The 13,746-nt window shown below is 31.8% G+C and overlaps 5 protein-coding genes across 5 annotated transcripts; 2 read left to right on the top strand and 3 right to left on the bottom strand.

Annotated features, from left to right (window-relative positions):
- Nucleotides 1–337: 337 nt before the first annotated feature.
- On the top strand, nt 338–1,207 carry LOC145749533 (trafficking protein particle complex subunit 1-like). Its single transcript, XM_082565322.1, has 2 exons — nt 338–784; nt 897–1,207. The coding sequence occupies exons 1-2, from the start codon at nt 476–478 to the stop codon at nt 1,023–1,025; spliced, it is 438 nt and encodes a 145-aa protein (XP_082421448.1). The 5' UTR covers nt 338–475; the 3' UTR covers nt 1,026–1,207.
- A 173-nt stretch (nt 1,208–1,380) lies between these two features.
- Nucleotides 1,381–3,413, bottom strand: LOC145750308 (signal peptidase complex subunit 2-like). Its single transcript, XM_082566306.1, has 4 exons — nt 3,258–3,413; nt 2,419–2,571; nt 1,999–2,138; nt 1,381–1,918 (listed from the first exon to the last, which is right to left on the bottom strand). Exons 1-4 carry the CDS (start codon nt 3,336–3,338, stop codon nt 1,738–1,740), a joined length of 555 nt encoding a protein of 184 aa, XP_082422432.1. The 5' UTR covers nt 3,339–3,413; the 3' UTR covers nt 1,381–1,737.
- A 625-nt stretch (nt 3,414–4,038) lies between these two features.
- LOC145750917 (alpha-tectorin-like) lies at nt 4,039–6,241 on the bottom strand. Its single transcript, XM_082566989.1, has 10 exons — nt 6,193–6,241; nt 6,049–6,081; nt 5,713–5,918; nt 5,396–5,556; nt 5,141–5,315; nt 4,943–5,013; nt 4,689–4,875; nt 4,489–4,587; nt 4,304–4,406; nt 4,039–4,166 (listed from the first exon to the last, which is right to left on the bottom strand). Exons 1-10 carry the CDS (start codon nt 6,239–6,241, stop codon nt 4,039–4,041), a joined length of 1,212 nt encoding a protein of 403 aa, XP_082423115.1.
- A 720-nt stretch (nt 6,242–6,961) lies between these two features.
- On the bottom strand, nt 6,962–9,214 carry LOC145750306 (uncharacterized). Its single transcript, XM_082566304.1, has one exon. The coding sequence runs from the start codon at nt 9,126–9,128 to the stop codon at nt 7,515–7,517; it is 1,614 nt and encodes a 537-aa protein (XP_082422430.1). The 5' UTR covers nt 9,129–9,214; the 3' UTR covers nt 6,962–7,514.
- A 586-nt stretch (nt 9,215–9,800) lies between these two features.
- On the top strand, nt 9,801–13,639 carry LOC145750305 (uncharacterized). Its single transcript, XM_082566303.1, has 7 exons — nt 9,801–9,954; nt 10,100–10,153; nt 10,248–10,301; nt 10,381–10,437; nt 10,633–12,422; nt 12,589–12,750; nt 12,951–13,639. Exons 1-7 carry the CDS (start codon nt 9,879–9,881, stop codon nt 13,044–13,046), a joined length of 2,289 nt encoding a protein of 762 aa, XP_082422429.1. The 5' UTR covers nt 9,801–9,878; the 3' UTR covers nt 13,047–13,639.
- The last annotated feature ends 107 nt before the right edge of the window (nt 13,640–13,746 follow it).

Genomic DNA, 13,746 nt, shown 5'->3' with positions numbered 1-13,746 from the left:
TTATTAATATAAGATCTATTTAAAAAATATGCAAAAGAAAAAAAACTGAACACACCTCAATATTACTTAACTTATATATATATATACTAAAAAATTTAATTGTATATAACTATTTAAATTTAGGGATTTTTAAGTTTTATTTTAAGCATGCTTATTAAAGTAAAAACCTTAACCGGCAAAGAAATTGAAATCGACATTGAGGCCAACGACAAAGTCGAGAGAATCAAAGAGCGAGTTGAGGAGAAGGAAGGTATCCCTCCTCCCCAGCAGCGACTCATTTTTAGCGGGAAACAAATGAACGACGACAAAACTGCTCTTGATTATAAAATCGTTGGAGGTTCCGTTCTTCATTTGGTTTTAGCGCTTCGCGGAGGCCAATAATTTTTATCCTCCCCCAAAAAACTTATTTTTAAAAAAATTCCATTTCAAAATAACATCTTCCAAAAAATTGTAAATTCTACTTAAAATCCCAATCATGACGATTTATATGCTGCATATTTTCGACCGAAATGGCAATTCCTTATTTAACAAAGAGTGGTGTCGTCGCAAAAAGTCAAGCATGAAAAAAGACGAAGAAATCAAACTGATGTATGGGATGCTGTACTCGATAAAATCATTTGTTTCAAAAATGTCGCCTAAAGATAGCACCGAAGGTTTTTTAAGCTACACTACCAGTGCTTACAAGTTACATTTTTACGAATCACCTACTGGAACTAAATATGTTCTAATGACAGATATAGGAGTTGGTAGTATGCGCGAAACATTGAAAAAAATTCATAATTCTGTAAGCATTGTTTTTATGCTAAATTAGTTGTTAAAATAAAAAACAAGTTAAAAATAAATTATAATTAAATTAAAGTAATTTTTTTGCTAACTGTTCTTTATTTTGTTTTTAGATTTATGTTGAATTTATCGTCCGCAACCCAATTGCAAAGCTTAATGAACCGATAGAAAGTTCTTTATTTGAAAGCAAACTTAATTCATTTGTTAGTGGATTACCAATTTATACTGATGCTATGGAATAAAATGGACCTTTGAAATTAAATTAATTACTAAAAAAACATCTGATTATTAAAAAAGGATTTGATTTCTGTCTTAACCAATATTTTGTGTTGTTGGCTTTCACAATATATGTAAACTTTTGTTTAACGCGGTTATATTAATTTCTGATCTATAGCTATGTCGAAAATAAATAAAATGTTGTGCAGTTAGTGTGTTTAGTTTAAAAATATAACCTTAGTATGTTAATGCTTTAAATAATTTTTAAAAAGTTGAAAGGTTATAAAAAAAACTAAGGTAAAATCCTTTAAAAATCCTAATTATTAAAAAAATAAATGAAATAATATCTTAAATCTTTACTAAATTCAAGCCACATTTCCATAATCTGTGATTTTTTTACTCAAAAAATTTTAAACCACGAAGTCCACGTTTAAAGCTATGTCACAATAACACAAAAACACTTAAAAAAATATTTGTATCCAACTGTCTCTTTTTAATTTTAAATCTAAGGGGCATAAATTACAGTAAAAATACAAAATGGTTTAATAAAAATGATGACAATAACAGATCAGCTAAAAAAGGAACATTAATTTTGTGTAGTTTTAGTCAAAATATTACATATTCTATGTTTAAACTAATATATTGCACCCATACTACTTAAAACTGCCTAAATACTAGTTTTGTTGTTTTTTGGTAAAGTAAATTTTTTTTCTTATCTGTCACCTAACACAAAAATTGTTAATTATGTTTTTTGCCTGTTGCGATCGAATTATGCAATTCTTTAACCATTGGCTCATAGATATCATATAATAGCACTCCATTTTGGTCGATAACGTCTCCAACACATTTAATGAAAGTTGCGGAGCGATTTTCTGTACCATCAGTAACTGATATAGTTAGATGGTAATCACTTTCATATCTAAAATTCAATTAACAAATATTTAAAAATTAATTATATAAAAAGTTAATTTTTGAGTCGACAAAAAACTGAAGTTTTACCGGGCAAAATTTGAGGATAAAGTCCAGACGATATCAGGTTCGGTACCAACTGGGTCTTTTTGGTGTGCAACAAGAAATATATTCTTCTCACAAAAGTTGGCGTACAATGTTAAGACTCCCATTAGGATAAAATAACAACACTAAAAAATAAAAAATGTTACAATTTAAGAAGTTTATTAAAATTTTTATTTTATATATTTTTATCCTCGATGTGGGAAGGCCAACTGCACAACCCAAACATAGAGTAACCCACAGCATGAGAGCAGTGGGGATCGAACCCACGACCTCATGTGGTGTGGCAAGTGTTGCATATCAAAAATGATTTTTAAACAAAATTCTGTGTATATATATATATATAAATATTTAAAATTAAAAATGGAAAAGATAAACATAGAAAAAAAATCTCTGACCACATCTTACCACACAAATAATTAAAACTGGTCTTGAATCTGGAAATGGATGTAGAAAGTCCCATAATAAAGCAAATAACGCAAACAAAACAGCAGTTGTACAAATAATCAATCGATTGTCAACTAAACGAAAGTTTTCCTCGTAACCAAGATCCAAAACCGCCTGAAAATATGATTATTATATGAGCTAAAATTAAAAAAAAAAATAAATAAATACAATTTTGAATCCTCGGCTTTTTGCAAATTATGTAACCCTGACTTAAAATCTTACAGGGGTTAGTGCAAATCATTTAAGATTTTCAAATTGCATGTTAAAATTTTTTAATAATCTGCTAACCACTGGTACCCCAGTGTGGAAAGTAGGGTGGCGTGCATGCACAAGAATTTTTTTTTGGGTAAAAAAAATGCATGCCCGAAATTAACGTTTTGCGCGCCTGGTTTTAAAAAAAATTTGTGCATGCGCAATACTGACGCCCTGGATTTTTAAGCCAAATTTAAGTAAAACACTACAATAGTGGTACGCGTGCACGCGCGGTTACAACATTTTTTACGCTTGCACGCATGATATCTCGTCGAAAACTGCCCTACTTTCCAGACTGGCTGGTACCTATAAAATACGTAAACAGGATTGCTTGGAACACATAAATTCCAAGTTTGTTAGGATTTAAACCAATTGATTCATTGCATTGCCTTGATCCATTCAGTCCAGTTTATGCAGTTATCACAAATAAATAATTAACTACACATGAAAATTTTTGAGTAAATGTATTACAGCCGAAATCTTTAAACTTTTAAAAAATAAACTAAATTGAAAATTTCCTTAAATAAATCATTTCAATATTTGTATACCTTTTTAGCAGCATCGTCCAATGCAATTCTTACGGCATTATGATCCCATTTATCAACTTTTATTGGAGTATCTCCTTCCATTTTCTATAATATTTTAATAACTCTAATTTAAATGTTCACTTAATTACAAAATCCACATCAAAAAACAAAATAAATATTTAAATTAGTTTCTATTTTACATAATTAACAATTTTTTTAATTCGAAAACGTGCTAACTTTGATTGAGACGTGTATTTTCTATGCAGTTAAAAATTTTACACCACACAACATTTTTAAGTTATCCTCAAAAATAAAAGTGTGTTGTTAAAAGCCACAATGTTGTTTCTTTTGGTTAAAGTTTAAGATTATAACAAAAAGCTATTTACTGAATTTTTGTTAGTTTTTTAGTTACAATATTAAAACAAAACCAGGTATAATGGGTTGTATTTACAGGTCACATAGCCATACTTTTTACAAGTCACATAGCCATAATACAAAAAATATTTACAGGTCACATAGCCATAATACAAAACATTTTCAAAGTTTATTTTATGAACAATGCAAATGAATTAAACAAATACCTAAATTAAGTTTTTATTAGTTGTTAATAAATGCAGTAAAATATATGAAACTGTTCTTTGTTTATTTAAATAAACAAAGTTTTTGTTATGTTAAATAAACTAGGTTATTTAAATAAGTTTAATCATTTCTTATAAAATTTAAATTATAAAATCTTTAAATACAATTAAATGAATGATATTCTACACAAAGCTAAAAGATTTGTTTAACTAAAAAATTTGGTTTAATATTTTCTTCTGTAGAATGCAGCAAAGACGACGATTACTGCAATACCAAGAAGCAACCAAACAAACATGTTTACATCCTCAATCCACCAATTTTCGCTGAAACTTTCTTGAAATTGGACAGCATCTACAAATTAAAAAATAACCTAATTTTTTTAAACAACTTGAAAGGCCTACACATTTTAAAGCTACAGGCCTACACATTTTAAAGTCTAATATTACTCAATTTTGAGCAATTTAGTGTTAATAATAAAAATTGCATACCAACACAGGAATGTAAATCTTCACCAATAATTTGGTCACCAAGACATGCACATCTCTTTTCACCGTTAATCATATTACATAATTCTTCACAACCGCCATTGTCCTAAACAGTGTCAAAGTTTTATATGTACAAGTTTTTAATTCTTTATTCTTGAATATGTTATGTTACAAGAAATGAAACTTACTCTTTCGCATAAATCAGTATTAATGGTCATTGGTCCAACTGTTATCACGTGACTGTCTTTTCCAGCCACACTGCGGCGACGTCTACGTTTCATGCAGTTCTGTAAAACAATTTAAAAAAATTGACGTTAGTATTATATTCTACACATGTAACAACAAACATGATATAAATTTATCAGGTGTTGCGAAGACAAAAACCTACATCGGTTGTGCAATCTTGGCCAGTGGAAGAGTCGCAAAAATCGACTTGGCAGTGGACGTAAATCTTTTGATCTTCTTCAGTAAAGTTGGTCCAAACAAATGATCTAAATCTGAACCTGATTGTTTGGTTGTAATTTAGCAGAATCTCAATTGCATCAGCTGAGTCGAATGCATTCTCGACGGCGCATCTAACAAGTAAAGCAGTTGTTTAAAAGCGATTTCTACTATAACTGATAATAATGTCATTATATTTACCCGCCCTCTATTATTGGATAAGAAACATTCATGGTTGGAACAGAATAAGGTGTTGCCCAGCATGTTTGAGCCTAAAAAATTAAAGTTTAAACAAAATTAACTTTGCCTGTTTTCCCAAAGCAATATTACTTGTTTGATGTGGATTTTAAGTATACTTACCAAAAGTTTACTATGTCGTTTAAACTTAATTTAAAATACCTGAAGTATAAAGTTATCGCTGGGAATATCATCAGTAATCTCAGCATAAATGTAGTCTGGAACATAAATGTTGTTGGGCCAAAACGGTTGGGAAACTGTGTCGTTTTTAAAGGAAAAAAGACCAAAGGTAAGATCAAATACACCGTCTCCTTCAACTTGTGGGAACGAAAATTTTCTAAAACAAAAAAAAATTAACAACCTGCCATTTTTCCTTAAGCCAAAAATGTAATATTTCAAAACAATAGCAAATCTCACCTGACATGTGGTACAACATCGAGCGACGAAACATTTGCATTATTCGGGTATGTACAAGTAGCATTGATACATAAGTCGTAAGATCTTATAACTTGCAAAGTTTGGTTGACATTTTCAACTGCCCATGCTGTGTATGTATAGGTTATTTTATCAGCAGTCTCCTGTTACAAAAATTTTTAAATTTAAACCTTATTGAATAAGAAAAATTAGGTACGCCTTAAATGGGAATATCATTTTGTATACATTTTAAGACATCCTGTATAGTGGGCATACTAACAGTCACAACAAGAATAAATTTATATAAAGAAAACACTTACGGCTATAATAGGAAAGCAATCTCCTATTGAAAAAGTAAACCTAACCCCTTCGGTAAACATAAATTCCGGAAGGCAAAAGTCGTTACCACTTGTCAACTGATAGGAAAACAGTTTTTGCGGGGCAAGATAAAATATGTGATTGGAAGTGGTTGGCAAGTTGAATTCGCTGATAGCAAAACTCAGTTCAGTGGTAGCTTCGCACAAAACTTTATAAAAATTAAAACTTTGTTATATTTTACATATTTATTTCGCTTTTAAGATACTACTTTTTAATTTTTATAAATAAGATTTTTATATTTAATGTTAAGACATCTTTATAAATTAGTAACATTTTACCTCTTGTTGCAAATCCATTGCCTCTGGCCTTATCTAAACATAAAAACTAAGTATAAAATCTAATTACAACAAGTAAATTGGGCTATAACAATATTCTAATACATTTGTAAATTTTGCATTAAAGTCAGATATTTTAAGACTTACCAATAACAAATACTGCTACAACCAAACATAGTGCAAAAACAGTCTTCATTTTGATAGTTAAAAATAAAAACTATGTTTGCAAGTCTGAGAATAGACAATACTTCAATAAAATGAAAAACTATCGAACAATAATAGACCGTTTAGTACTATTAGTTTTAAATCAATCGCATAAGACCTGATTGTAAAAAAACATTTGTTTAATATAATGATACACAGATGGAACGGAAATAATAAGTTGTCGCAAGACAATGTAGTGATTAATGCCCCTTTATTAGATATATATGCGCAATTCCGGAGTACATTCATTTTTACTTGTTTTATAATTTCGGACCCGGACATTGTAGGTAAACAACTATTTTAATAAAAAATATATCATTAACGTAAAAACCAAAGACTTTATACTTTTCTTCAAAATCTTTTGAATATATATAAACTTGATTTGACTGTAGTGCAGCGTCTTTAATATAATGTAATAGCTTTTAAAAAATATCTTAAGTAAATGATTTTAAAACGTTACCAAAAAAAATGTAATAACTCACAATGTTGATCATTAGACTGTGTATTTCATTGGGTCAAAATGTTAACAACGTAAAAGAATTTAATATAACTGTAAAAACAATAAACACTAATTTTAAGAAATTAACTTGTAGTTAACTTATTGGTGAAAATTGTGCATATTTTCAACATCATGTGCCTTTTATTTTAAAGTCGTGGTCATATCAAAAATACTGCCTTTCGTTCATCACCTTGTGGTAATAAATAAATAAAATTGAGCTCCGAGTATATTTTATTTGATTATTTAACAAAAAATTGTGGGCACAATAGGCTGAGAAAAAAAAGAAATAAAAAAAAATGCAATACCCACTACATATAGACAGCATATATTTTTACCACACCATGATTGGTAACAAAGGCAGCAAATAAAAATACACAAAAATAAAAAGACTTCTATATATCTGAGTTACCCTGTAGTTAGCAATATGTGAAGCAGTGCTACATAACACAACAGTTTAAACCTGGGTAATATAGGGTATTTTAATAATAAATATAAAGAACTTATAGTGATACACAGTGTATATTTTAAATGGTTGTTGTTTCTGCATAAAATACAGTGCTTTTTACTTTAAATATTTCAACATCTATAGCACTAATAATTCACATTTTTCTAACCTAGTTCTATTTAAAATGAAGAAAAAAATGGGCTAACAGATGCAAAATGCATGTGCAATATTGAACATCAATTATACAACATATATTGAGCAAAATAAATAACGAAAACAACAATTCAGTGTGTTAGATACATATTTAAAATTTCAAGTTTTTTATTTTGAAGGTGCAATATGTAACGAATGTGCTGTCGTTGTTGTGCTAGTACTGGAGGAGCTTCCAATTTTAAGCAGTTGCTTTACTGTATCAGCAAGCCTTACTAGCCCCCTCTCATGCATTATATCATTGGATGTGCACATTGTTTTAGGATTTACACCTAACTTAACACAAGCATCCAGGAAGTGGTCAACGTTGCGGCGAGATTTAGCAAGTGTCAGTTTTGGCACTGCTGGTGACGGAACGTGGATTGTAGGAATTGACCGTGCCTTGATGTGATTTGCAAGATGGCACAATACCACGCCGTCTGTTAAGGCTGGTAGTAGGTCATTGGGTAATGGCATTTTCAGGCTAGTTTCAATGCTCTCTCGTAGAGTTTCAAGTAACTCTAGCTCTTCGTATATTTTCTCTGTGCGTCTTCTCATTGTGAATGACAACTCCTCTGGTCCGTGTTTAATATGACTGGCCATACGTGGTTTTATAACTTGAAGAAAATGTGGTCTGTTCGGATCAGCTGGTTTTTCTTGTGGAAAATATCCAGGAAAAGAAGAGGCCTTGATTCGAATCGATTCGATTCTTTTCACAGGCGAAATCTGCTTTTTAGGACTGGTTGGTGTTTTCTTAGGACTGCTTGATGGTGATTTTTCCTTTTTACTGGTGATTTTTTCAGCCATTATAGATGGTTCATTGTCCAATATCTCATCTAGCCCAGTAATCACTTCACTAGCTTCTTCATTAAGGTTTTCTTTAACTTTCTGTGGCGAAACTTGTTTAGGAATAGGAACATCGTCATTTAAAGTTGGCAATGAACTAGAATTGACATTTGTGTTAAATGATTCTTTATTTTGAATATTTGAGAGTGGCTCAAAATTTTCCAGTGAATTCTGGTTCTGATTTGTGTTCATCTTAAGGGACTTAAAAAAATGAATTCTTCCTTGTTTGAGGATCCTAGAAGATGGATACATCAATGGGTTGTCGTGCAATTGTAGTTCCTTTATTGAGGTCATATTCTGAAACCAGGATGGGATAATTTGAATGTTGTTGCTACTGGCATTAAAATGAATCAGTTTTAAATTCGATAATTGCTCTGGAAAAGCAGAAAGGTAATTATCCGATACATCAAGGTACAAAAGCGATTCCATATCTCCAATCTGATCAGGAAGATTTTTCAGAAAGTTCCCACTAAGATTTAATTCTTGACATTTCTTGAATTTTCCAATTGTCGAAGGGCACAGAGTTAGCTTGTTGTTGTTTAATCTGATTATAACCAAATGTTGCAACTCACAAAAACTTGGTGGAACTGCTTCTAGTAAATTGTAACTCAAATCCAGAAATTGCAACAAACGCATGTTGACCAAAAATGGCGGAATTACTTTTATGCTATTTTGTGACAACACCAGCCTTTTAATGCAATACCACTCTGACATCTCGATTGGTATTTCGTTTAATCCATTTTGGGAAAAATCAACCCACGTGACGTCACTCAGATCGCCTGCACTGTCTAAGTCGACGTCTTTTAGTTTCCGGTTATTCAAAATTAGTTTTCCCGAAAACTGAGCCTCGACCAACATTTTTTTGTGATTTCGCGAGTGTTGCATTGCCTCTAGTTCCATATTTTTGATGTTTTACGGCAAATTTTTAAGTAAAAATCAGCTAAAAACTCCAAAAATTAACTGAAGTTCGTTTAAAAACGAATATTTGTAAAATAATGTTATTGTTTTCCGCCCATCAGCTGTTTGGATCAAAAATATGCCGCTAGTGTGTAAATTAAAAATTTTTATCCTCAGTAAAAATATAAAGTTTGAAATAAACTTCACATTTTTAAGTAACTGTATATTATATTAAGTTGAAGTCAAATTACTAGATATTTTTAAACTAAATTTTAAAGGTAAAAGCATGCTATTAATAAAAAAAACTTTAGAAGTTTTAACACTTTCAGTACAACGTCTCAAAATTAAACTTTTAAATGGAGCCCAAATTACAAAAGTTTAGAAATCCTTAAAAATGTCGGGGGCTTTGAAATAACGTCATACTTATTAAATAACAGTAATTTAATCCTACTGTTTTTACAAATACTAATAAGAAATTGTGTTCGAATAGTACAAAGAGTATCAAATGCCAATTGTTCCTAAAAAGTATACACATGTTTTAATATTTTAAAGATTGTAAAGCTGGATAGGCTTTCATTTCTTAAAGCTATGTTATAGCATAAAGCGTGCGTAGATTGTATTAATTTACAGCCGCCCACACATGTTATGTTAAAATATAAACTTTCCAGCAACTGGCCCAGCCACAATTGCTTCAGCATTTAAGATCTGTCTTAACAGTCCAGAGTTTAAAGTGGGCTTAAGAGATGTCATAACATGCGGGCAAGTAATCAAGGTATGCAGAGACGTTTAGTTTTCAGAAGTTCTGGCTCTGGTTTGTCGCAAGAAAAAGGTGAAATAAGGCTAGGCTACCTTTAAGTTCTTTACTTTGACTTTTATACATACCCAATTTAAAAGAAAATTTACCTAAATATAAGCATAACATTAAAAGCAGAAATGTTTTTTAAATTTATTAATGTAGAATAATTTTTATTTAGACCTTGACGAATATGATTTCGGATTGCCAGTCTTCGAATCTCCGCCAAGAACGCGTAAGATTTAAAAAACAAAACCTGTATTTAAAACAAAGCATGTTTACTGCTATAACCGCTATGCCAAAACATGAAAATATAATCTGTTTTACAGCTGCAAGTTCTTCGCAAATCACTCCATATTCGCCTCGATATTCAGAATCACAGGGTAACATTTGAAAAATAGTTTGCTTAATTAAATACTTAAAAGAAATACGCCTTAATTTGATTTGATTTTTTGTTTTTAGATTCAGCACCGACTTCATCTGGTTCTTCGTTTGGAGATTTAAGTCATGAACAAGCAGGTATACAAATTAATGTTTCCTGGAAATAGCAAATTTGGAATTGCAAAAGACATACACTTATGTACATTTAAATACCGGCTAAAGACGTAATTTTAACGCATGTAAAGCTGTTTTTTTTTGAATTTTTGGTATGTTAAGTCGGTTTTGGTTGTGTTGTGTTACCCTTTACCTAAAAAATATTTTTATTTTGAACAGTTAAGGAATTTGGAGATTCTGTTACGAGATACGCCAACGAAATAACTGGAGAAAGTATCCTGCCCATTGACATTGCTCACTCAATATCCAGAGTAAAACTTGAACTCTCTAGCGAGCCTGGCATGCCTATTCTACCAGATACGTGCGGTGAAAAGCGTGCTTCAAATCGAACAAGGCTAGGAAACGTTAAACTTGAAGATGTTTTCACTTTGGCTGAAACGAACGCTTCTACTGAAGCTACTGGCTGTCACCTAAGCCCAAGCGCTACCAACCGCTACGTTGATATCCATGGCAACCGTGTGCTGGTAACCGGTCAGGCGGGAATCGGTAAGACGACATTTTCGATCGAAGTCGTTAAAAAAATTCTCGAAAAAAGTATTCTGCCAGGTAATGACTACGTATTTTATGTAAAATGTCGCGCTATTAACTTCGATGAAAAGCTGAGCTTGCTTGATTTTCTTGTAAAGTATTGCTCTTCCGACGACCAAGAGTTCAAGCCAGAAGAAAAACACTACATCATGCACGACATTGAAAAACACAAGAAAGTTGTTTTTATTTTTGATGGAATGGACCAGGCAAGCACTGGTGATTTATCTTGCTCAAGAACGCCGAAAATAAGAGCACGTGACATCGACAAAGTAAGTGTTATAGTCCGAAACCTAATGAGCGGACAGCTTCTACCAAAAGCTAAAGTGTTGGTTACTAGTCGACCAAGGCAGGCCTTTCAGTTTTCCCCTGAATACAGGCCTGGTGCTATTGTCCAAATTATGGGTCTGGAAACAGAATCACAAAAACAACTAGGTAAACAAATCTGTGGAGTTGATTTTCTGCCGGTTTATCAAATTCTGCACCGTGATCCTAACTTAGAAAGCGCATGTTACGTTACCGTCATCTGCCTTATCCTGTACGCCGTAGTCCATGAAGGCTACTCCATCAAACGAATGCCAGATGCGCCAAGAGTTAACACAATTACACAGGTTATGATATACTTGCTTGACAAATACATAAGGTCAGTACATATGCGCGATATCCCATTGGAACAGCTAACAAAAATTGCTAGGTTAGCACGAACTGGGTTCGTCGACAGAAAACTAGTTTTCGAGAAGGATGACATCACTAATGCTGATATAACGTCAGAAGCTTTTCAAGCTTTTATGTACACCTTCCTAGACGAGAACTCGAAGCTAAGATACCGAATTTTTGAAGGTGATCACCGTTGTTCTTTCTCCCATGAAATATGGCAAGAATTCTTTACGGCAATTGACTTGATTTTCTTTGCACCCGAACGAGAATTTGAGGCTTATTGTAGCTCTCTAACCGAAGATAATCGCTGGGAAGTTGTGGCAAAAATTATGTATGGTCTAACGAACCAGCGTAACTTCAAAGAAATTTTAGGAAAGTTTCCATCCAATACAAGATCAAAGGCAAAAAATACTTGCGAAAAGCGAAGAAAAAGGCTCTACACTCAAGCAGAATGGAATGTAAGCCATAACCACAACGAAGACACAATGACCCTGCTTCAAGTCTGCCACTGGGTAAAGGAAGCAGACGACTCGATCTTTGGCCAAATAATCGCACAACGCCTACCTGAAACCTTTAAAATCACGGGCACACAAGAAGAACCAGTTAATATATTTAACAATGATGTGTTGAGTATTATCCGGGTGCTGGAATCGGTGACCGAATCGATGGAAACGAACCCGGTAAAGCGAATTCACTGCGATTATGCTGAATTTCAGGGCGACAGTTTTCGATTGTTTATGATCGGAATTTCGAAGCTTAAAATACCGGTAAAATAATGAAATAATGTTAATGGCTAAGTTATTTTAAAATATGTTTAATACGGAAAACAGGCTAGTGAAACGCAATCTTAAAACCTAGTTCTTTTACTAGCTTTATTAACATAATACACGGTCCCCTCCTAATAAAAATACTTGTTGTTTTTTCTTCCTGTAGGTTCAAGCTGTCCGCTTACGTGAATGTGGATTTGGAACACCAGGCGCAACTCATATATCTCGATTGTTCTACAGCGTTGAATGCATTCACGTGGCTTACTGTAACGTTTCTAACGCCGAGCTAACGATTTTGAAAGACTATTACGAGACTCTTTCTTCACCAGTAAGTCAAGTTAAAGTTAATACTATGTATAATACAAAAAAAAATTTGAAATTTGTAGATGGGCCCTAATTGAAATAATGACAAGGGCATTGTCAAAGTCATAGTATTTTACTGCCAAGGCATTGTCAAAGTCATAGCATTTTACTGACGCCAACATTTTTTTAAACTATTTAAATCTTGTACAAAAATAATATTTTTAGAGGCCAGAATTTTGGGTTTTTATTGAAGACTCGGCAGCACGAGATTTCGGATACGAACTAGATCGAAAAGAAGAAAAAAAACTTTCTTCAAAATAAATATTTGCTTGCGTTAGTAGTGTCACCAATTATAATGTCAAGGCAATGTTACTTTTAAATAACAGTTACAAGATGTAGTAATTTAATAATTACAAAGAGTTACCTTTTTTTCCATTTTTGTATGTTGTTGTTTTTTGTACTTAATTTCGTTGAACCTGCAACATTTTTAAAGGCAATTGCTTAGATAACTAAACTACTATTTTCAAAGCTGAAAAGTCTATTCTAAATACTTAAACTGCATAACTGTGTTTATATAAGTTTTCTACTACAGGTTTTCATTAGTACAAAGTAATACAGAAAATCTGGACTATAAATATACGACAAGCTACTCAGGCACACTAAACTCAACTGAATCAAAAAAACAAAAAAGCACTTTTTGCTTTAAGTAAAAAGCGTAAAGAAAAAAGTTTTACCATGCCAACATTGGTTTTAAGTTTTAGAGCTATAAAACTGTTAATTAATTTATTTGTATTTTAACATGTTAGTTAGTTATTTTAATGTGTATATAACCATTTTTTAAACTTTATTCTTTTCTAACGTTACCACAAATTTCTTTTTTTTTAATTTTTTTATTTCCAATAATAAATAGTAAAGAACAAAAAAAATGAAGCAAAAACGAGGAAATAAATATATAGATAATAAAAAATACAAATAAACAGCAAAACAGAAGTCAATTAATTTTTACGACAATTTTTTTATT

Source organism: Corella eumyota, chromosome 4 (genome assembly GCF_963082875.1).
Source record: "Corella eumyota chromosome 4, kaCorEumy4.1, whole genome shotgun sequence".
In the NCBI taxonomy this organism is placed as follows: Eukaryota; Metazoa; Chordata; class Ascidiacea; order Phlebobranchia; family Corellidae; genus Corella; species Corella eumyota.
This window is presented reverse-complemented; position numbering and strand designations above follow the sequence as displayed.